This window comes from Vanellus vanellus (genome assembly GCF_965231255.1).
Source record: "Vanellus vanellus genome assembly, chromosome: 19".
Classification (NCBI taxonomy): domain Eukaryota; kingdom Metazoa; phylum Chordata; class Aves; order Charadriiformes; family Charadriidae; genus Vanellus; species Vanellus vanellus.
The window spans coordinates 1554152-1575477 of record NC_138924.1 but is presented as its reverse complement, the minus strand read 5'-3'; the positions used below and the strand labels follow the sequence as shown (position 1 = coordinate 1575477).

Here is a 21326-nt window from a genome sequence, read left to right as displayed (position 1 = left end):
CAGAGCCCCGCGCTGACGCCGTTGTGTGGTTGTGTTGCAGGTGTGGCTGTGCGGCGGCAGCATGGAGGTCCTGCCCTGCTCCAGGGTGGCTCACATCGAGCGCAAGAAGAAGCCCTACAACAACAACATCGGTTTCTACACCAAGCGCAACGCTCTGCGGGTGGCCGAGGTGTGGATGGACGACTACAAATCGCACGTCTACATCGCGTGGAACCTGCCGCTGGAGGTACAGTCGTTGCACCCCTATCCTAAGCCTTCACTTAGGTTAAAAAATTGAATTGTAGAGCGTTTAGTGCCCCTGGGTGAAGGAGAGCCTTAAATACCGTCGATCGCGTTCCCGGAGTCAGCAGAGCTCCCTCGGCTGTGACGGAGATGCTGCAAAACCTGCAGAATTTGGAGGATTTCCTACTGTACGCATCAGCCTTTTTATTTTCACTTCTAAAAATTAAACCTGCATCGTAGTGTTTATCTCCCCGTTGAGTGTTTACACAGCGTGCGCTTATGTCATTACACCGCTCCGCAGATGGAGTCTGTCTGTAAAATCGGTTGGCAGAAAATGATTAATATCAGCGTCATTAGCGCAGGAGGTTGTTTCCCGCGGCTCGGGCAGGTCCGTGTCGCGCGCGGCCCAGCGCGGGTTTCCCAACTGGCAGACGCTGTCGCTGCCCAGAGCTCCCCGCGGACGGTGCGTGGTCCATGTGCCTGGGACAGCGTCGGGATCGTCGAGGCCATCAGCGCTTAGAAACCGTCTTCAGAGGTAAAGGATGGGAGGTCGGTGGCCCGCAGGAGATCCCCTCCCAGCGGCACCACGCGCAAGTGCTCCAGAAATACTCTCAGCTTTGGTGGTTGTATTTATTTCTGCAGAGAAATGGTTAGATTTCCTTAGATCTGACATGTTATTTTTCATGTGAATCCTACCACGTTGCAGCACGGTGCGTCTTTGGAAAACCGTGGGGTCCCACCGGTAAGTCACGTTGACCATGCGTGACCAGGGGACACATCCTGCACGTGGACCCCTCTAGGTGATTCCCTGCACTTCTGCACAAAGCTCTGTAGGCTCCAGGAGGACTTTCTGTAGGTCCAAGGCTGCTGCTTGGGCTCCGATCTCCGTGCAGGTTGTGTCTAATCATGAAACCCAAGAGCACCTCCTGCCTCCCAGCTCCGAACGCTGCCGGGAGTGCGCTGGGAACACCCCCAGCTGGGCCAGTCCCCCCATCTCCTACCTCTGGTCCTGCCAGAAGGAGAAGAAGGGCTGGTGGGGAGGCGATGCTGTCCAGGCGATGGGTGGGATGAGAATTCAGAGTGCCCTGCGGAGCCCCCGGACACCCACTCCACTCGCAGTGCACCTAAGAAGGAGCGCTGGGCTGCTCTGTTCAAGCGCGAGGAAAAACCTTTTCCGTGAGTGGCCAGACCCCACGCGAGCGCTTATTTACAGCCACCCTTTTGGTGCTTAAAAATAAACACAAAACGTTCGTACCCCGCAGATCACACCCCTGCAAAGAGCTGCTGCCGTCCTCACCCCGCCGCGGCAACGTCCCCGGCTGGCAGCGCTGCGCCCCGGGGCCTTCCGAAAAAAAAAAACCCAAAAAAAAACCAAACAAAAAAAAAAACCCAAAACATTAAAACAGCAAAACCATGAGCTGCTGCCGCTGCTTTCCGGGGAAAGGTTACATCTGGGGAGAGTTACTGGCATTTAGAGCCACGGTAGTCGCGACTTCGTACTGCGTTAGAGAGCAACAGGTACCTGGGAAGGACGGGTGAGCTGCCTGCGCTGCCGGTTCGTCGTCCCCGGGGGCGGTGGGGAGTCCTGGAGTAGTTTGTTATGGAGAAATTGAGGAACGGTGGGTCTGGGGAAACAGGTCTGGGTTACCCTGAAAACCGTTTGGGATTTTTATATAGGTCTTCCCGGTAAAACTGAGATTTAATTTCAGAGAAACCGTGTTTGACAGGTGGTATTGTGCAGGGGGTTATTCAGTTATACGCTGGATTCTTTCGTGATGCCGCTGTATTCAAAACCGAGCCAGACCCCAGGCACTGAATATTTCAGGTGCTGACTGGTTTGCGGGTCCCGCTTCGCTCTGCGTCCCGTCTCACCCACTCGGATTTCAGCCTGTCCTACCTGTCTGCACTGAATCGTCTTTATTTTTACCTATGAGCTACCAGTCGCGCATTAAAATGGTGTCTTCTCTAAAGCAGAGTGAATAATTCATTAGAAGATCATTACAAGCATTGTAATGGAAAATTGCTTTCCCAGCTGTATTTAATGATGACTGCAAAAGACAAGAGCAGCAGCTAAAATAGAGTAGAAACCCAGACACCTGTAGGAAGGCGTAAAAGGGGCCGCCTTTGGTTTCCTCCACCTGGCTGCTGCATTAGTTCCCCAAATTCTGTAATGGAATAAAAGGTTAAAGGGGGGCAGCTCTCTTCAGCCCCTGCTCCCGGCTCCTGTAAGATTATTCCTTCGGGGACAGATCTCATGGCTTTGTCTGCTTTCAGATCGGCTGGAGCGGTGGGGTTCCTCTGCGTCTCCAGGGAGACTATTTCACCGCGTAATTGTCCAAATTGTTGAGAGGTTTTTCTGAGGTTCAGCCTCAACTTCTCTTCTCCTGTAATTTTCATCCTTTATTCTCAGCCTCTATTATATATGAATCTTAAACCTTTCTCTTTTTTCTTCTTTTCTTTCCCCTCCTTATTTTATACCTTTTAACTGTGCTGTCCTCTGCATTGCCCCTTTGTAGGGTCCCCCACCTTCTGTATTTTTGGGGGGGGGGGGTGGGGTGGGATTTCATGCTCAGTGCACAGACAGGGGTTTGCATTTCCAGGATTCATCATCTTTTAAATCCTGATGGACGTTTGCTGTTAGGCTTTTCTGGAAGTCCTGTATGGCAGTACCTAAAGAGGAGGTGAGATCTTTTAAAAATACTTTGTCGTTGTGCCCGTTGACAGATTCAGTCTTTCTCGGATGGATCCAAAGCCCAGAGGAATCGGTGAGAAGATTCACCTCTGTTACACTACACTTCTCGTATTTACTCCAAAAAAAAAAAAAAAAATTTCTTCTCCATTTGGGTTCTCTTGTCTAAATTACTTCCCAGGACAGTGTCCAGCGTCAGTCTGGTGGCCGTTGCAAGGATGTCTTCAAACCCTACGAGAGATGTCCGCGTCTCCTCCTCGCTGTGGCTGTGAAACCCAAGTTGTCTTCTGACTTCTGTGAGGGTGATTTCAGCTTGGACACACACGCTAAAATTCCCTGGCAGGGCCTCTGCCCAGGCGGCTTGGAAGCTGTATCAAACATCAGTGAAATACGCTCTTCTTACATTTTTCCGAAGGGTATCCACTCAGTGACGTGCTGTGTCTTTATTTTTTCAGAATCCGGGCATTGACATTGGGGACGTTTCCGAGAGAAAAGCATTAAGGAAGAGCTTGAAGTGTAAAAATTTCCAGTGGTACCTGGACCACGTTTATCCAGAAATGAGAAGATACAACAACACCGTCGCTTACGGCGAGGTAATTAAGGCTGAGCGGTCCCTTAGACCAGACTGGTAATATTTACAGCTGGTGAGTCGCTGATGAGAAATACCCTCAAAGGAGAAGAATGTGAATCAAAACCTACTATTTGTGTATAATTATATAAATCTGTTCACAGTTTCGTCTAAAAACCTGGTTTGGGATTTATTTCTCATCTTGGAGACCATATACAGTAAAATATTTTAAGACCTCATTTACTGAATTGACAGAAAATTATCTATATTACCCATTGACTCCATGGATTAAGCAGCTGTATGTATATTTTTTAATACGTAGTCGTTTTATAAAACCCTTTGACTTAAACTCGGCCTTATTCCTTACAAGGTCTCTGTGGGCTACAATGCGTTGTCACAACAGCTTAAGGACGAGATAAAGTAAGGAGACTTAATTCAGTCTCCGCTGGCTTTGAGACCATACCGGGAATATAAAAACGGGCATTTATGGGAACTAATAATATTCTGTTGCAATAGGTCTCACGGAATAGTGGCAGTTCGAGAAGGCTTCTGGAAGCACGGCCCCGAGCAGCCCTGACGGGCGTTAATTTTAAGAAAGATTTATTATCAAAGTTACTTAATGCCTTCAGGCTCAAACCTCCCCCAAAAGCGGTGTTTGCGAAGGCGTTAACTGCAGTTGCGCGGTACGGGGAGCCCGGAGAGGGGACGGTGGTGTTAACAGACCCGGTGGCTGTGGTGCAGCGCCCGTTTGGCTTTGTAGCATGAAGCCAGCACGTCCCCGCTCCCCCCCTCCCCGAAGCGTGTCCTTCGGTACTTGACGGCCGGTTTGCCGTGTCTGCATCTCCTGCTTCATCCCCACGATGATTTGAAGGGGCTCCTCGTGCTCGCCGGACTTTTTCTCCTCTGCCTGGTCGAGCACGTTGAGATTTCGATGAAATACAAGCGATCCTGCATGGATTTCAGGCTCCTGGCAACGTGCTGGCGGCGGGCTAAAAATACGTTTGTTGCCACCGCACATGACCGAAGGCAAAGAAAACTGTGTTGAAGGAAGTTGGCTGCTTTGAATGGTGATTATTATATAAAAGCAGTCATCGTTAAGCCCTGTATTTAAAGAAAACGTATGGCGCACTGAACCTTTCTCTGCCTGATTACGCCCAGCGATATAGCGCCGTATATCCTTTCCGTAGCACGAGAGGCTGGAGAAATTGCTGCGCATCAGTTTATGGCTCATCTCCGCCGAGACAGGGCCCTATAACTCCGCGTTTTTTATTTCTTACAGCTTCGAAACAACAAAGCGAAAGACGTCTGCCTTGACCAGGGCCCGCAGGAGAACCACACAGCAATACTGTACCCGTGCCACGGCTGGGGACCGCAGGTGAGGACTGACTCTGCCGGGATGGACGGGGGACGGGCGTGCGACTGGTCTGTTGGCTTCCCTCAAATACATAAGGCCCAGCTCCTTCTTAAAAATCCCGCAGATACAAAGGTGCGTTTTCCCAGCTGCTCTCAGCGTAGCTATTTTCCGGATTACCGTAATCGTGCCAGAGCCGCACGTAAAAGCGTAAGTTGGAAAAAAATCTTCCAGATGAGGGCAAATAATGCTGAAAGCCAATAGCCGATGAGCACAGCAGAGCATTTTTAAGACGTTTCCTTTCTCTTGCACCGGGCAGAGTAAAAACGTACCAACTGGGTGAAGGAAACAAACAGTGCTTTCTAACGGGATGGTAATTAACCATTTCGGCTCGGCTGGGATTTACCATGGTGTTAGTTTTCTAGCGCTCCTTTTCCCTCTCCAAAAGTTTTGAAGCAAACCAAAAGCCTCTTATCCGAATTTCAAGCTTATTCTAGATTAAAAGTCCTCATTGCAAGATTCGTTCTCGATCTCATCTCTTTTGAGGGATTGGTGGATGTGCCGAATACTGAAAGTTAGTGATGGTGAACTAATTCAGCTTCTTGTGTAGTTTTTTTTCTCTTGCTGTTTTTTAAGCAGAAAGCAGCACGGGAACGCTGCTTCTTTGATCGCCATAGATTTGGAACAAAACGGGGTACCACACTACCTCCCGTCACTGCTGGCATCTGTGAAACCGACAGCAGACTCTAAGCTGGACTTTCAGGATCTGCAGCTCCAGGGATAATTTACCCAGTTCCCCACTGACTTTTCCCGTCTGTTTTTCCTCTTGCCTCAGCCCATATCGCGTCAGTATTTTGCCCAAAACCTGTGATTTCCTTTGTGCTTTTCTTTCTGCATGCCTCGTGGTCACCGTCTCATCATGCGAGTCCCTTAGCACAATGTCCTTCTCCTCTACAATCTTTAAGGTGAAAATACAGCAAGTTTCCCTTTAGGTCTGGAAGCAGAGTGGCCGTCTTATGACACATGGGGTTTTCAAGAATTACGATGTGATTTTTCGGTTTTCTTTCATTACCAAAATCACACCTGACCTCCCTATAAAGCCACAGAGTAACAGCCTTTGTTCTTCTGGCGTTTTAGCTCTCTCCGGTGGCCTCACTGGTGTTTATCATCAGGGTTTGATGTATGCAGCTGACTTCAACCTCCTGCCTTAGTTTGCCTTTCCCGTGGAAATGCTGGGGCTGTCTATATTGGAAATTTAGCCGAGGCTAAATGTTGTAGATGATGGGCTCTACCACCACTGTGCTTGCGCGGTGTGTAGTGGCGGTGGGTGGAAACAGGGATAAACTCCTCTGTGACACGGCTCTTTCTTCTGTTGCTTTTCTATTCCCTTTGTTGAAAAGTCTGTGCTCGTTGCCGGACTCGGAAATATTTCCCCGCTGCTGTCTCTGGATCGGGCACGTTTGTGCTGAAGGGATTGCATCTGAACCATAGAAATGCCTAGGTTGGAAGAGACCCTTGGGGTCATCGAGTCCAACCATCTACCCTACTCTGCAAAGTTCTCCCCTACACCATATCCCCCAACACCACATCTAAACGTCTCTTAAAACACATCCAGGGATGGTGACTCAACCACCTCCCTGGGCAGTCTATTCCAATGCCCGACCACTCTTTCTGGGAAAAATTCTTTCCCAATGTTCAGTCTAAAATCTGCTTAGAAATTGGGGCAAAACTGCACCTTAAAGCTGTCTGAATGCCGAGTTTCTAGGCTGAAGCCATCATCCACATTTTCTCAAAAGAAGGCAAGACGTGCCGCAGGAGGGGACCCGTGGCAGCTCGCGCGGTGGGGTGGGTCCTGCCTGTCCCTCGCCGTTGCCAAGAGGACAAGCCTTACACTGGAAGCTGAACATTGACCTGTGGGAGGTTCGGTGAGACAATCCCCCCGCGGCTGTGCCCGGATGCCGAGTTAGGTACATTTATGGTATAGACAGGGATATCTTTTTATTTGTAGGAGAGCAATCTGTCTTTGCGTGTTTTAGGGAAGACCTGCACGTATTCTGGCCGCCGAGCTGTATGGGCTGTGTTCTTCCCTTACCTGGTAAGGCAGCCCTGGCTTGGCATTCCACCGTTTTCCATCTTGGCATCGTGATGTTTATTACTCTGGCATTCGCCATGCCTTCTAACAGCTTATTTTAACATCACGATCCCAAACCAGAGCTGTCAGCGCTGGCGGATGCCGTGGGGTTTAGGCTGAGAGCTGCTGGCTGGGCAGGACCACGTGTCCAAAGCCTTGCGAGCACCTACGTCCCGTTGAAATTACTGCGTGACAGCAGATGGCTGGGGTGGACCAGCACAGGGGGTGACACAGCACCCAGTGAAGACTAAATCCAGGCCACCTGGATTGATACACTGCGGGGTGTGACAGATTTGCTCTGCTCTCAAAGGCAAGTTACTGCATCAGACCTTCCTCTCAACCCAGAAGTGCATAAATTACACAGAAACGCTCAACCCCAGTGGCTGAATTCCCTCTGCCAAGAGCTCCGTAAACCTGTACCTCTGCTGCAGCAGCATTGGATCTCCGGGCAGGTGTGGAGAGGGGAAACTTCCAGTTCCTTCATAACCAGTATAGGTTAGGGGTAGACCTACTGGGAAGTGGTTCTGAGGAGAAGGATCGGGGGGTCCTAGTAGACAGTAAATTATCCATGACCCAGCAATGTGCCCTTGTTGCCAAAAAGGCCAATGGAATCCTGGGCTGCATAGGGAAGAGTGTGGCCAGTAGGTCGAGGGAGGTCATTCTCCCCCTCTACTCTGCACTGGTGAGGCCACAACTGGAATACTGTGTCCAGTTTTGGGCTCCCCAGTTCAAGAGGGACAGGGAACTGCTGGAGCGAGTCCAGCGAAGGGCAACTAAGATGATGAAGGGCTTGGAGCATCTGCCTTATGAGGAAAGGCTGAGAGAGCTGGGACGCTTTAGCCTGGAGAAGAGAAGGCTGAGGGGAGACCTTATTATGGCGTACAAGTATCTAAAGGGTGGGTTGAAGGAGGATGGAGCCAGGCTCTTTTCAGTGGTTCCCAGTGACAGGACGAGGGGCAATGGGCACAAGTTAGAACACAGGAAGTTCCGTTCAAATACACGGAAACACTTCTTTACGGTGAGGGTGACAGAGCACTGGCACAGGCTGCCCAGGGAGGTTGTGGAGTCCCCTTCTCTGGAGGTTTTCAAGACCCACCTGGATGCAGTCCTGAGTGATGTGCTCTGGGCAATCCTGCTTTGGCAGGGGAGTGGGGCTGGGTGATCTCTAGAGGTCCCTTCCAACTCTGAAACTCCGCGATTCCGTGATAACGTTACAAAAAAAAAAAAAAAAAAAAAAAAGCTCAGCACTGCAGTTGCATTCGTTAGGACCAAAACTGTGAAATATAATATAGTAAAGACCATGGACCTGCAGGGATTTGCACAGTAGAACCCTGCCTGTGAAAGTTTCTCCCAGCAATCGGAAAGGAGAGCGGGGAGAGGAAGAAAAGTGTCCCAGCAAGACACTAGGGTTTCCCAAAGTATTTGGGGTAATTTATTTATTGAGCGGGTTTGCAATTTAAGCACCGGAGCTTTCTGGTTGAAACTGAGGCTGCTGCGACTGGTTTGCTGGTGTCAGCGGCAGTCTCGCCCATGATGGGTTGTAGCACGTCTTGGATTTGGGTGTCTTTTTTTTTTGTTTTTTAATATCCCGATATTGAATACCAGAGGTGTCTAAACTCGATCTTGAAAATGGATCATTCTGAAAAGAAGGTCTTTGCGAGGGAAGGAGGTGCCCCAACTGCTGCTTTTCAGGTGGGAAACACGTATTAGAGTTCACAGGAAAATCTTGGAGCCGCTCCTGAGGGTCTGGGAACATCCCAGAGATGGTATCCCATTCCTGGTATCTCCCCTGAGATAAGATCTGATTTTTTTTTTTTTTTTTTTGGTCACATCTTAATGATTAGCTCATCAAATCTGGCTGAAAACCCAACAGCATTAATCAGGACTTAGCAAGACGGGGTGCCAGCTCTCTGTTCCATCACTTGCCTCAAATATGACTTAAACACGTCTGTCTTAATTCTCCACCTGCAAAATGAGCCTCATTGGCGTGAGGGTGAGTTGAAGATTGAGATGGAGCGAGTGGGGACGTAGAGCTGCAGGACACTGGAGCTGTGGTGGTCTTAGTGAGTATCCAGGGGTCCAGCAAGCTCAAGGACGTTCATTTTCAGCTGAAAAAAATGTATAGTTCAAGTGATGGTAAAGCGTAAAAGAGGCCGTTCTCACAATATGGCCAGTCTGGGCTTTCCGGGCTCACCAGGACTAAGTAATCCCAAAGCCCATCTGAGCCTGAACTGGGGAATCCAGGAGCCACCGGAACCTAGGAACCGGCTGCGGGAGTCCTTCGGGGTAGAGACAAATCTCTCTTTGGTTTATCCCTGCCTTTAAAAAGAGATCAGTCAACTGTGGCTGATCGAGTCACTGCTAAATATAACTGAGCTGTTGCTTAAACGCGCACAATTTTTTTCTTAAATGGCACAAACTGCCTTTTGGACTTTCTGGATGGAAACGTAAACCTCTAAGTGCATTATAGGATGGAGAAACTGCATTAGGCTGACATTGTCTGCTAACCCTGGGCTTTAAGATGAATGGCTAAAAGCAGGTTATTTATGTTTTCCTCAGCTGTTTTTGTCATTAAACTTAACGATGTTTTCTTTTCCTACCTGATGTTCTGAAGTCAGACGTTGCGGCGCTGCTGGCTCCCTTCGGCTCGCCTGTCGCGCAAGCTCGGCGTGGATTTTCCTTTGTGGTCTTACACCTCCACGTTGTCCTTTCCCTCTCCAGCTGAGAGCCAGTTCTTGGCAGTTCTTTTGTTTCACGATACGTGCAATTAGTTTAACTCCTTGAAAACGCTTTTTAAAAGTAGCTATCAGTGAGTGCAGAAGCTTTGGAATTAGCCTTTTGCAGAAGCACGGGCGCCGCACAAAAGAAATTGGACTTTCGCTACTACTGTTTAATTAATGGGCTGCGTGTTGTAATTTATTGCTGGGAATATAATTAGAAGTAATGTAAACACTTTGTTCAAATAGCTCGCTTGGGCTTTTTCTTTATATATATCTAAAAACCACAAGGAGTTGCAATTCTTTTTGAGTTGTTCAGCACCCGAAAGCGCACGCAGTGGTGTCTGCGCTCAACGTTCGTGTAGTCCCCTAAAATCTCAACTTCTCCTCTTGACGCTGTGGCCCATCGCGTTCGTGTTTTAAACGCGTTTCTCAATCAAGGAGCGGGTTCCTCGGCTGCAGCGAGCGTGGGTAAGGCGTAGGATCCCTGCTGGCGTTTGAACGGCGCAAGGACAGCGGTGCAGCGGGTCCCGTTCCCTGCCACGCCGGGTGACGTTGGAATTTTGTTGGAAGTCCTCACTTCCTACGTCCGTCCCCACGTGATGCTGTGTATCTGTAGGTGAGCAGCCCCACGCAGAGAGAGGGGGAATGACCGGCTCTGCGGGGAGAGGTTCGTCCCGTTGGAGGCAGGGCAGCTCGCGGAGTACGGTGAGTTCCTGCTCTCCCTGCTGATGACTGCTAACGAATTTCGGCTAAGTGCGCCCGTGGATGCAGTTGGGTGCGATGGATCCCATACCTAGCGCTGAATGCGGGCGAGATCTTGGCTTCTGCTCACAGCACCTCTGTTGTAGCATCTGTCAGTGTTTTGGTTTTTCTCTTGTTTTCCCTTTAGCTTTCCGTTCTCCCTCCTTTCATTCACTTCCAGGTCAAATAATTATCAGATTTCATGATGAAGTATCCTTTTACCCTGTAATTATGTTGAGCTTGCGTGTGGATTTTTTTTTTCTTCCTGATGGCTTCATCTTTTAAGCAATACATCATGAAAACACCTTGCCGTAATGATGTATTACGCTAATAATATAGTAATATCTCATTGGAGTGACAGAGCTATGGTGATATATTAAGGTGATAGAAAGCACTATAATACTATAAAACTTAAGATAATGTTCACCCAGCCGAGCATTTCATTTAATTATAGGATAAAATATGTTTTGCCCATTTAAGCATCAGGACTTGAGGACAAAACCATCAATACTGAGATCATCCGGGACACTGCAGTATCAAGGGTGACAAAATAGCACATCAGATTAAATTGTGTTAAAAAGAAAATACCGTGCGCTTTACTTATGGTTGCTAATTGATGATGTGCTCAGTGCAGAAAGGAAGCTAAACAACACCAAATTATTTTCCAATAGAGTCAATGAAGGTCATCAAGGCTTTTATTTCCCAGGTGCTAAGGCGTCTAATTAACTTTCTCCCGTCCCCGAGATGCAGCCAGCCAGAAACAATAATCAAAGAAGATGCATTGGTGGCGCACCGGGCTCCTGTGTGGCCGTGCACCCCTCCGCTCGCCCGGCATCGGCGGGGGCTGCGGGTCCCCCCCCACCCCCCGGGCCAAGCAGCCCCCCAAAGCGGCACCTGAAGATGGGGGATGCTGCAAGAGGCAGTTTTACCCGGGATGCAGTTTTACCCAAAAGGGTGTTCGTAAGAGGCTGTGGGTACGAAGGTGTGTTTCTCTCTGGGAATGTGGCTTTGGGCCATTTGCACCGATTAAGTGGTTTAAGACCTCATCAATATTAACCACTTTTAAACGGGTTGCTTGTTAATATTTTCAAACTGGTTTTCCTCTGGTCCTTCCTCTTGGTCTTTCTGGTTTGTCTCTCGTCCTGTGCCAGGCTGGGTCATTGCTTCAGGCGTTTCCTCAGCCCCGTACCTCCATGTTTGTCTTTTTCCTGCTGGATTGGCCGTATCCTCCACCGCTCGCTCAGCTCGTGCCTGGCTTGCTCTGTTTTCTGGAGGCTGACGAACCCGTGGGATGCAGGACAGATCGCTTTAAAGGACAGATAGATTTGGGGGGGGGGGGGGAAGAGAGCGGAATTTAAACTCGCATCACTTCAAGGATTTGTCTTTCCACAAAGCCGGGAAAACATGGGTTTGTTGCGTGAAATATCATTGGATCTAAGTGGTTATACAACGTAGGCTGTCGTTAACTTCCTGTGACTGGACTGCACTTTGGCAAAATCTCCTCCTTCATCAATCAAATAATTTCTTTCAAAAAAAAAAAAAAAAAAGACAAACTTATATTATCTTTAAGCACTGTGATGACTGTGTGAGAAAATCACTGGTGACTGCAAAGCAGCCGTGGGATCTCCGAGGGCGTAGCTTTGTTCAGACACTTGCTGACGTAGACAACATTTTTGGCGTGGTCGGCATCGGAAGAATCGAGAAGAGTCGGGACAATCCTTAGGAAACGTTTGAGAGGAGAAAACCGATGTGGTGCAACGGGAAAACATTTGGCGGAAGAGCCTGCCCGGATCCTGTGGGAAGAGCTCACCAGGCTGTGCCGTGAGGATGAGGAGGAGCGGGAAGGAGCACAGAGCGTTTGGGTGGTGCCGGGTGGATGGGGTGCGCTCCTGGCCAGGAGGGCAGGATTTGCACGGTTACATCACTGAGACTCCCAAACGCGGCGCCCAAAGAAGGAGCGTATGGAAATCTGCTCATGGCAGTCCCTTCCTGTGCTCCCCCGAGCCAAGGAGCGGCGGTGCCCCGGCGGTATTTTGTCCTGATGCCGAATATCACTATGAGCGCTGGCAGAAACCTCTCGCTGTTACATCTTCTCCCCTCAACTTTCACGAGTAGCCGAAGGATAAGTTCGCACCAACCGCCTTTCCCGGAGACGGGCGGCTGGGGCTGTGCTGGCCACGAGGAAGCACGCAGCCGTGCTCGAGATGCCGGGTTCTCCAGGTGCTGAGTCGCTGCCACCGCTCGGAAGGTTTCCATAAAAACAGCACACGTAATTTACTGATATTATAAAGCATTTCTATGGCGTCTTCAGTTTCTAAGGCAGGCTCAGGTCTTACGCGAGCCCACTGTCTGGAGCTGCTCTTTAAAATGTTGGCCGATGCGCTACGTGGTGATGGGACAGAGGGGTTTCCCATCTCTTCCCTTACCCAGCAAATCCAGATAGAAAGTGCCGGTCAGGCTGCGGCTACGCTCCCCGCAGCTGCCTGTGGGGCCATCACCTCTGCTTGGTATTTTCTTCCTTTTTTTCCGCTCAAGAAAGACTCAACGGTAGCAGGATTGGTGCTTCACCGCAGGATTCCCCTTTACCCGGGTGCTTCACCTCTGCCGTCGCCTTGTGGTTGAGACCCTCGGCTGCCGCGGCCGGCTCGCCCCGGAGGGGAGCGAAACAACGAACGAAGAGTTAAGGCATCAAAAGCAAAACATCCCAAAAAATAAAACCAAAATGCGTAAATGCCGTAGGAGCATGGTGGAGCTTGCACTCCTGAGTCAGATGGGATTTTGGGGGAATGATGACTCTCAGGTTTGATGGTTGGACAGACCTGAATGCTGGAACGGCTTTGCTGAGCCTCCGCTGCGCTCGGCAGAGTAGATCAGGCATTAGGCAGTGTGCTGCGTCCAGACGCGTGTTCGGGGCTTTATTTATCTGGCTATTATACATAGTAGGTGACACGTCTAATAGATGCACTTACTGCATTTTTCATAATACCCGTGTTTGTTTTTCAGCTCGTCGTGTCTCCCTGCGGCCCCCGCCCCGCTCCCTTCCTCGGGAAAGATTTGGTTTTTGCTCTACTTATTTTTCCCACCACGTTAGGCGATAACATGTAAGAGCAGAAATCATGTTGCCTTGTGGGCATTAGGCCAACTGTCTGAAGACGAGCTGCCAAACATCATAAAAAAAACCCAAAACAACAACAACAAAAAAAAAAAACACCAAAAAGGCAAGTGTTTAGCACGCTAATTATGTACGTGGTAGGAAACATTTCGGAAACAGGAGAAGGAGGGTAACTTGCACTGCCCGTTTGGGACTTCTGCGTGATTTCTTTCATCTGTCATGAAGAGGTCTTAGCAATTTTTTGGTTTTTTCCTTTAGATACCTCTTTCTTTTTGCAAGGCAGGCGGTCCCATCCTCTGTGGTGGTGCTCAAATACTCATGCAGATGAGCTGCGTGGTTAAAAACACACCGTCAGGCTGAGAGCATCGGCCCCCTCGAGGCTTGGCTCATCAAAACATCAAACTGCTAAATAAAAATCATGTGCATCTGAGCCTTCAGCTGGGCTGGAGAGGCCCGGGGAGTCATTCCCAGGTTGCTCCAGGCTGGTGTGCGGGGCAGCGCCCGTGCTGGGAGCCCGGCACAGCATGAGCCGAGCTCGGTGGTGGGTATGATGCCCATCCTGCAGCCGGGCACCTTGTGCCTGGGGCAGACGGTGAATTACAGACTCACAGACTGGCAGGGGTTGGAAGGGACGGACCTTCGGAGATCATCCAGTCCAACCCCCCTGCCAGAGCAGGGTCACCCAGAGCAGGTCGCACGGGAACGCATCCAGGCGGGTTTGGAATCTCTCCGGAGAAGGAGACTCCACACCCCTCTGGGCAGCCTGTGCCAGTGCTCCATCACCGTCAAAGTTTTTCCTCATGCTGAGGTGGAATTTCCCATATTGCAGTATGTGCCTGTTGCCCCCTGTCTTGTCACTGGGCACCACTGGAAAGAGTCTGGCCCCATCCTCTTGCCACCCGCCCTTTAGATATTGATCAGCATTGCTGAGATCCCCTCTCAGCTTTCACTTCTCCAGGCTGAACAACCCCGGGGCTCTCAGCCTTTCCTCAGCAGAGAGATGCTCCAGTCCCTGGATCATCTCCATAGCCTCCGTGGGACCCTCTCCAGCAGTTCCTTGCTTTTCTTGACCCGGGGAGCCCAGAACTGGACACGGTACTCCAGCTGTGGCCTCCCCAGGGCAGAGCAGAGGGGGAGGATGACCTCCCTTGCTCTGCTGGCCATGCTCTGCTTGATGCCCCCAGGATGCCATTGGCCTTCTTGGCCACCAGGGCACATTGCTGCCTCATGGGCATCCTGTTGTCCACCAGGACTCCCGGGTCCCTCTCTACAGAGCTGCTCTCCAGCAGCAGTTGATGGGAGGAGGAGGAGGATGTGATGGTCATGGCTTTGTGCTCTGCGGGCTGCTCTCCTTTCCACCCCTGCTTGCGCCACTGCAGGAGTTTGGAGGGGGAATTACTGCAAAGCTAAAGAGACACGTACTCTTCTGCACCATCTTGCTAAGGACTTTGAGGGCCAGAAGAGCAGATCCTTCACCACGGGGCGGGGTGGGGCAGCTTTGCCCCACGCCAGCATCAACTGTATGGTGTGGGCAGCTGAATCCGCCTGGAGGAGGGAATACCTTTGGCAAGTGGACCTTCGGGGGGATGTACGGTAAGCAGAGGTCTTGCTTTGATACGCAACGTGTTGGCTAAAAGTGTAACTCCACCAGCAGCTGGGAGCAGAGCGCGGCAGGCACCGTCGCAAGGACTACAGGCAGCAATGGGGACCAGCCGGAGGATCCGGCACACCGATACCCGCAGTCGGCATCAGCGAGGGAAGGCAAAATCGCCCTCGAGCACCGTAACTGTATCTGCGGTTACGTGCTACAGTTGGACCCTGTTACACTGGTTTAACTTCGTTTTCAATGTTTAATTATTCTAACCGTGATAACCCAAACTCCCGGTGTGATTTACTGTCTCCTTTTAAGCGTCTGGGTCATAGATATGCTCAGTTAATTAACGTGCTGAATACTCCTTATTTGTCTGCTAGATAATGGATTGATTCATAATTTAAATAAGCAGCTGTGTATATCTTTCCCTTGAACTATAAAAGGCCGGCCGCTGTCATTCGTCTCTTTTCACTCCCGAATTTAAATACGCTTAGGCAAATATTTTGGTGGGATCCTTGAACGCTGCAAACGGAGGAGCCCTTTGTGTGTGGGGCTGTCGCGGTGCCGTCCCGGTGCCAGCCGCGCCGCTGCCTGCGGCTCCCCGGCAGCCCAGCCGGGTCCCGGGGCGCGCTGGGCGGTGGGACGCGGTGGGTATGGCGGGGGGTTTGCTGCAACCCGGAGCCTTTGTTTCAGCGCCGAACCGTGGGGGAGCTGTGGGCTCGCATCCCCGGGGAACGGCGCCAGTTACGTATTGGCCCCCGTTGGCTGGCGTTGCTGCCCGGCTGCTGTTGGACTTGCTGGAGGGCCGTGCCAGACCCGCCAGCAGCATCGTTTGGAGGCCAAAGCAAGGTTGGCTCGCCAGGCGTGTGAAAAGCCACAGGCTGGGCCAGCGTGACCGGCCAAGACAGCTGGCTCTGGCCAAAAACCCGAGGGAAATCATCCATTGCTCCAACCTGCGGAGCGTTCGGAGGCTGGAGGAGGCTGCCCCGTGGTGGGTTTAAGGCTCAGTGTTGTTCTTACCGCTTCCCCGTGCCCCAGCTCCCGAACTGCATCTCCAAAAAGCCCCAAAACAACAAGAAAAAAGGCTGGAGAAGGCTCAGGGTTTTTCTTCTTGTCAGTTCTACTTTCTCTGTCCTCCATCCTCACAGGGTTTTTTCCTGGGGCTCTGCAAATTTGCTCTGTCCTCTGCTGCTTTTTAGTGATGCTCCAAAGATACTGATGGTTGTTTTCCCCTCCTTCCCTGCCCCGCAGCTTGCACGCTACACCAAGGAGGGCTTCCTTCATCTCGGCGCCCTCGGGACCACCACTCTTCTGCCCGATACCCGCTGCCTGGTGGATAACGTGAAAAGCCGCTTCCCTCAGCTCCTCGATTGCGACAAGGTCAAGAGCAGCCTCCATAAGCGCTGGAATTTCATACAGGTCTGTTACGGGTCTGCCATCGGTGCTGCCCCTCTGCTTCCCCGACCGTGGGCTGTGGCACATCGTCTTTGGCATGGGACAGTGCGGGACGAGGGTGAAACGGTCCTGTGGGACAGCGGGTGCCGGGTCCTGGGGCAGAGGGAAAAGGTTAAGAGGCACCCGGGCAGGGACAGTATTTTAGGACACTTTCCAGTAGAAGTTTCCCTTTCTGGTCCCCTCAGGTGTATGTGGATGACTTCCAGATTTCTTTGTTTCTTACAGATAAGCTATGGTGAAATAACCTGAAAACATGGTACTTTTGTCCCAAAGCAGAGAGTAAATAACATACCCTGGACAGAAGCATCACACCTTCCTAACGCAGGGGTGCAGCCCTGCTAGTTAAAGGTTGCGGATGTTCTTTGGTTGCTGATGTGTTGGGGATCCGTGTTGTCAGTGGGAAAGGTCGCCCGTTCGCATGGATTATTTTAGGAATTTTTTTTTTTTTTTTGCCTGAATCGCGTTACCGCCCAGCTCGGTGCTGTGCGCTTCCCAGCAATGCACGAGGACACAGCTGCACTCTGGCGCAGCGCGTGCTCCTGGCTTGCTTCACAGGCAACCCCCCGTCTTTATTTGTGGTTTTTTTTTTTAATATTTTCCCCGTATCCTTTAATTTTAGAACGGCGCCATCCTGAACAAGGGAACGGGACGATGCTTGGAAGTGGAGAACAGGGGAATGGCCGGTATCGATCTGATTCTTCGCAGCTGCACAGGACAAAGGTGGACGATTAAAAATTTCATCAAGTAAGGGGTGGAAGAGTCGGAGGAGTTTGACTCGAAACACGGCTGACTTGGACTGATCCGACTGGACTCCTTTGGAAAGGACGAAATATCAAAACAGAGCTTTATTCATGTTATTAGGAGAGGACGTGGGGGAAATGGGCATTTGTGTCTTTTTATTTTTCTGTATATTAGTCTCCCACAGCTGATTCCAACTGTGTGAAATTGGGTCAGAACTGCTATTTTCTCCTGGCAAGCACTCTAAAAGGTACCACTTATTTCTGCCGGAATGACTGTAATAAGCTCATGCAGTCTTGTGAGCGTGACAGGGAATTGTTGCTTTCCCAGACGCCTCCAAGCTCTCCCAAAGGGCCAGGTAGGTTTGGACCGCGATCGGAGCCGAGAGACCCTGGACATAGCTGCCTGGCGAGCGTGAAAACTTAGGTGCTTGGGAGAGGAAAAGGTTGCCAAGCCCCAGATGAGCTGAGTTTGAAAGATGGGGTGTTTTGCTAGGTCCTCTCTCTCTTTCCCCTTTCTTGCCCTTGCATCCAGCAGCCCTTTTCTTGAGTCTGGGAGAGGTTAAGCTCCCCCCGGTAGCTCCCGTGGATCTTTCCAACCCTTAAACACGGACGTCATCAAACAAAATCCTATTGAAAAAAAAAAACAGACTGGTCTCCCATCGCCTCCTCTCCATCGCTCACGCGCTGCTGTTGGCCAAAGCCCCGTGCAGCACCTGCCCCCCCAGTGGACGCCCCAAATGGGTTCCTTTTCCAAAAGACCTCGGGTATCTACCTGCCTGTTGGGGTATCTACCTCGGGTATCTACCTGCCTTTGGGCTGTCGGTTGGACTCACGCATGGTGAGTGGGGCTTGCGGGATGCTTCCTGCCCCGGGGGAGCTGCAGGTCCACCGTGCCCTCCCAGCAGGGCTCTGGCGCTGTGCTCTTGGAGATGCAGCTTTACCCCTTTTTTTTTTAATCTTTTCTTGTAGAAGTGAGGGTGGACGTGCTGGTGCGTGCGACAGGCTGAGAGCAGGTGACGATAGTCCCTCTTGGGCGTCCCTCCCATGGAGGCTGTAGGGTTTGTTTTTAAGGCATCCTTGCTCTGAACGAAGACGTCAATAATGGTAGTCTCCAGAACTTTGTAGTGGGGTTCTCCTCCTGAGGCTCGAGTACGTCTGTCCTGCCTGGTCAGTGTGTGAATGCGGTCGAGGTCCACCCCAAACAGCACGTGTTTCTGCAGTTCTTCAAGAGCTATGGTGAAGTAAGGAAGGGAGAGGGAGGGCAAGAGACCAATACATGGAAGTTTGGCTGAAATTCTTGATCTTCAAGTCACTTGAGGTTGTTAATACGGTGGGGCGATGTCACCTGCTTTTTTTGGCCTACAGCTACCAAATTTGCGCATGGGAGACCATAGGTTTGGGGTCCTGATGTCTGGCTCCCTGGGAAAGGGAAGCGTGGTCTTGCGAAGTTGCTTTACGTGGTTGCCAGACTAATGGGTGGATACGGGCTTTGCTCGGTGGAGAGGAGAAGCCAGCCCATCTCCTGTCCTTCTCACGGAATAAAACTCTTTCGGGTTGCCCTCTGGCTAGGGTGCACTAAAATATATTAATATATGAGATGTACGTGTAAATATGTTTCCCAAAGACGGGATGTGCACAGAGTTGTTTGCTGCAGAGCACTCATGCCTGTCTTCCATTTGCATCAGGATGAAGCTACCTGGATGTTTAATGAGTTTAATTTTCAGTGCCATGCAGCGGCTTTATAACTGATGTTTTAGTAATTTATTGAACAGAAGCAGATATATTTCATTGTTCCTTCTCCAGCAATGAGCATCACGTAGGACTGATTGTTCATTTAGGCTTGACAAGACTTCCTCATCCATTGGGGTTGTCTCTGATTTTTTTCCCTTGCCTTCCTTAATGAAGTAAAACCTCTTAGTTGTCCTGAATTGCAAAGTAGGGAGTCAATGTAGAATTTTGCTCTCTTATTCGCTGTTGCATCATCTCTTGTGTAATAAATTTTAGCACTTACAAAACCAATGTGATCACAATGTCTTTAGCTGCATGATGTGTTTCCCCATGCGTTTGTTGCTGCCTTCTCAGAAAAGCAATTTACTGATGAAGTGGACTCCGGGAAAGTCTGGGGGATTTGAGACTTCACAGCTAATGGTCAAAATGGTAAAATGCCCTTTAATTGAGCAATCAGTTTGCTGCCAGTCATCACTGGAAGCCACATATTGTTTAGCGTTGGGAAAAACCTGCGTGTTTCAGGATAAACAACCGAAAAGCCCTTGGATGTTGCCTGTGCTATAATTCACGGTTCCTGGGTCAGCTCTAGCCCTGCCAGTGCTCAGGGCGCCAACAGATGGGCTTTGTCAGATTTAATCGCGGTGGTATAAGGTGCCACCGCCCCCAGCCTTCCATCTGCTTCAGCTGCTGGAGGTTTCTGTCCCCGTCACCGGCGGCAGAAATGAATGTGTGGCTGCACCTCCGCTACCATAATTGGCAGGACGCGCTTCAGCCACCAGGCAGGAGGGACTTGCTCTATTTAAGGCGCCGGATTGTCAGCCAAAGTCACTTCAGGATGGCCACGTGGCTCCGCTCGGGATGCAGCGGCCCCTGGCAGAAGCGGATGGGCACCGGCATCATCTCCGGCTGCCTGCTGGGGTGAGGGACCGGCGCCTGGGAGCTCAACCTTGGGCAGCACAAGAGATGACCTGGCGATGAGGATCTTGTTGGTGATGGCCTCTTTGATCCTTTAAAATATTAAGGTTCAAAGGTGCCTTTCCTTCACGCTCCATAAGGAAAGCAAATACCTGAATATCCAAAAGCGAGGGAAGGCTGGAGATGAACGCTTTGCTCCAGGACCTTCAGGTGGGGCAGAAGCCCCGCGGAGATGGTTGGCCCCTTCTCACTGGTGTACATAGAGTGCTTTAAAAATGACTGAAAAGAAGCAGCATGAGCAAAATCAGGATTAAAAGTGAGAATTTAATCGGCTGTGTCCGTGTAACTGAAATTCTGTTCTGACATTGGTTTGTGACATGCGGAGATGATTGCCGAGGTGACGACCCGAGGTCCGCACCCTCCTCAACCGTAGAAATCTGTCTTAGAAATCTGGATCTAAATGTTGCATCTTGCGCTTATCTCTAATAATATGTTAATTGCTTTAAAAAGTGATATCGAAGTGGTTCTTATTAAATATATGATTTGAGCCTTGCCTCTTGAGTGATTTTAAAAAGATTCACTGCTGATGAGATACAGAGGCAGTCATTTTTCTCTGTTACTTATTTAATAGAAAAGTGCTGCTGTTTTAATGGAACTTCCATTTTAAAAAGAAATGGAAATGAAGGAGAAATCAAGAGAGATGGCCGATGCAGATTAACCTCCCGTTTCATCCGTCCCTGCCGGCTGCCACTCACCAAGATAACGCGGTTACATTCAAGAAGCCGAAAAGAGACGTTACGTGGTAAAAAAGCATCACTTGCTGTACCCAGGCGGGGTGTTTCTAAATACAACCTGAAGCTTGGGGCACTCCTTAGAACCACATGCTTACATCCATATTCTCCTAAAAACCAGTTTGGCCGGTGATGTGGTGTCCCTGTGAGGACAGCGAGGTGTGGGTAGGTACATGCCCGTGCAGGAGGGAGATGTACCTGTGGGTGCCCCGTGTCATGAGGGCACCGTAGCGGTTCTCCCGCTAGGAGCAGCCCATTCCCAGCCGAGGTGAAGACGCAGCAGGCTGTTAGCAGGAGTCCCAGGTAAGTGTAGCCTCCAACCTCGGGCCTGTTTTGGGCCGAGCGTGGTAAATGGAGTTCCATCGTGGAGTGTCCCATTGGCACCCACTTGAAGGATGACACGGGGCTGACGGAGGAAGACCCGTGCGCTTCTCGTGTGCCTTTTACATGCTCGAGAATTTCTAAGGGGAAAGGTCCAGGTTAGAGAACAGTGCGATCCAATGTGCTTTACGGCAGATTGAAGTCAACGGCCAACTCTTACTCTTTCCATGCCCTTAGCGGGACCTTTGTGC

General features: G+C 50.5%; 1 protein-coding gene across 1 annotated transcript in view; it reads left to right on the top strand.

The window, feature by feature from the left end:
- The window catches only part of GALNT17 (polypeptide N-acetylgalactosaminyltransferase 17), a 225474-nt gene extending 207894 nt beyond the window's left edge, over positions 1-17580 (top strand). The window contains exons 7-11 of the mRNA XM_082493169.1: positions 41-226; positions 3367-3504; positions 4759-4854; positions 16377-16544; positions 17200-17580. Of these exons, the coding sequence (XP_082349295.1) occupies positions 41-226; positions 3367-3504; positions 4759-4854; positions 16377-16544; positions 17200-17328 (717 nt within the window). The 3' untranslated portion in view covers positions 17329-17580. The remainder of the gene's footprint in view (positions 1-40; positions 227-3366; positions 3505-4758; positions 4855-16376; positions 16545-17199) is intronic.
- The last annotated feature ends 3746 nt before the right edge of the window (positions 17581-21326 follow it).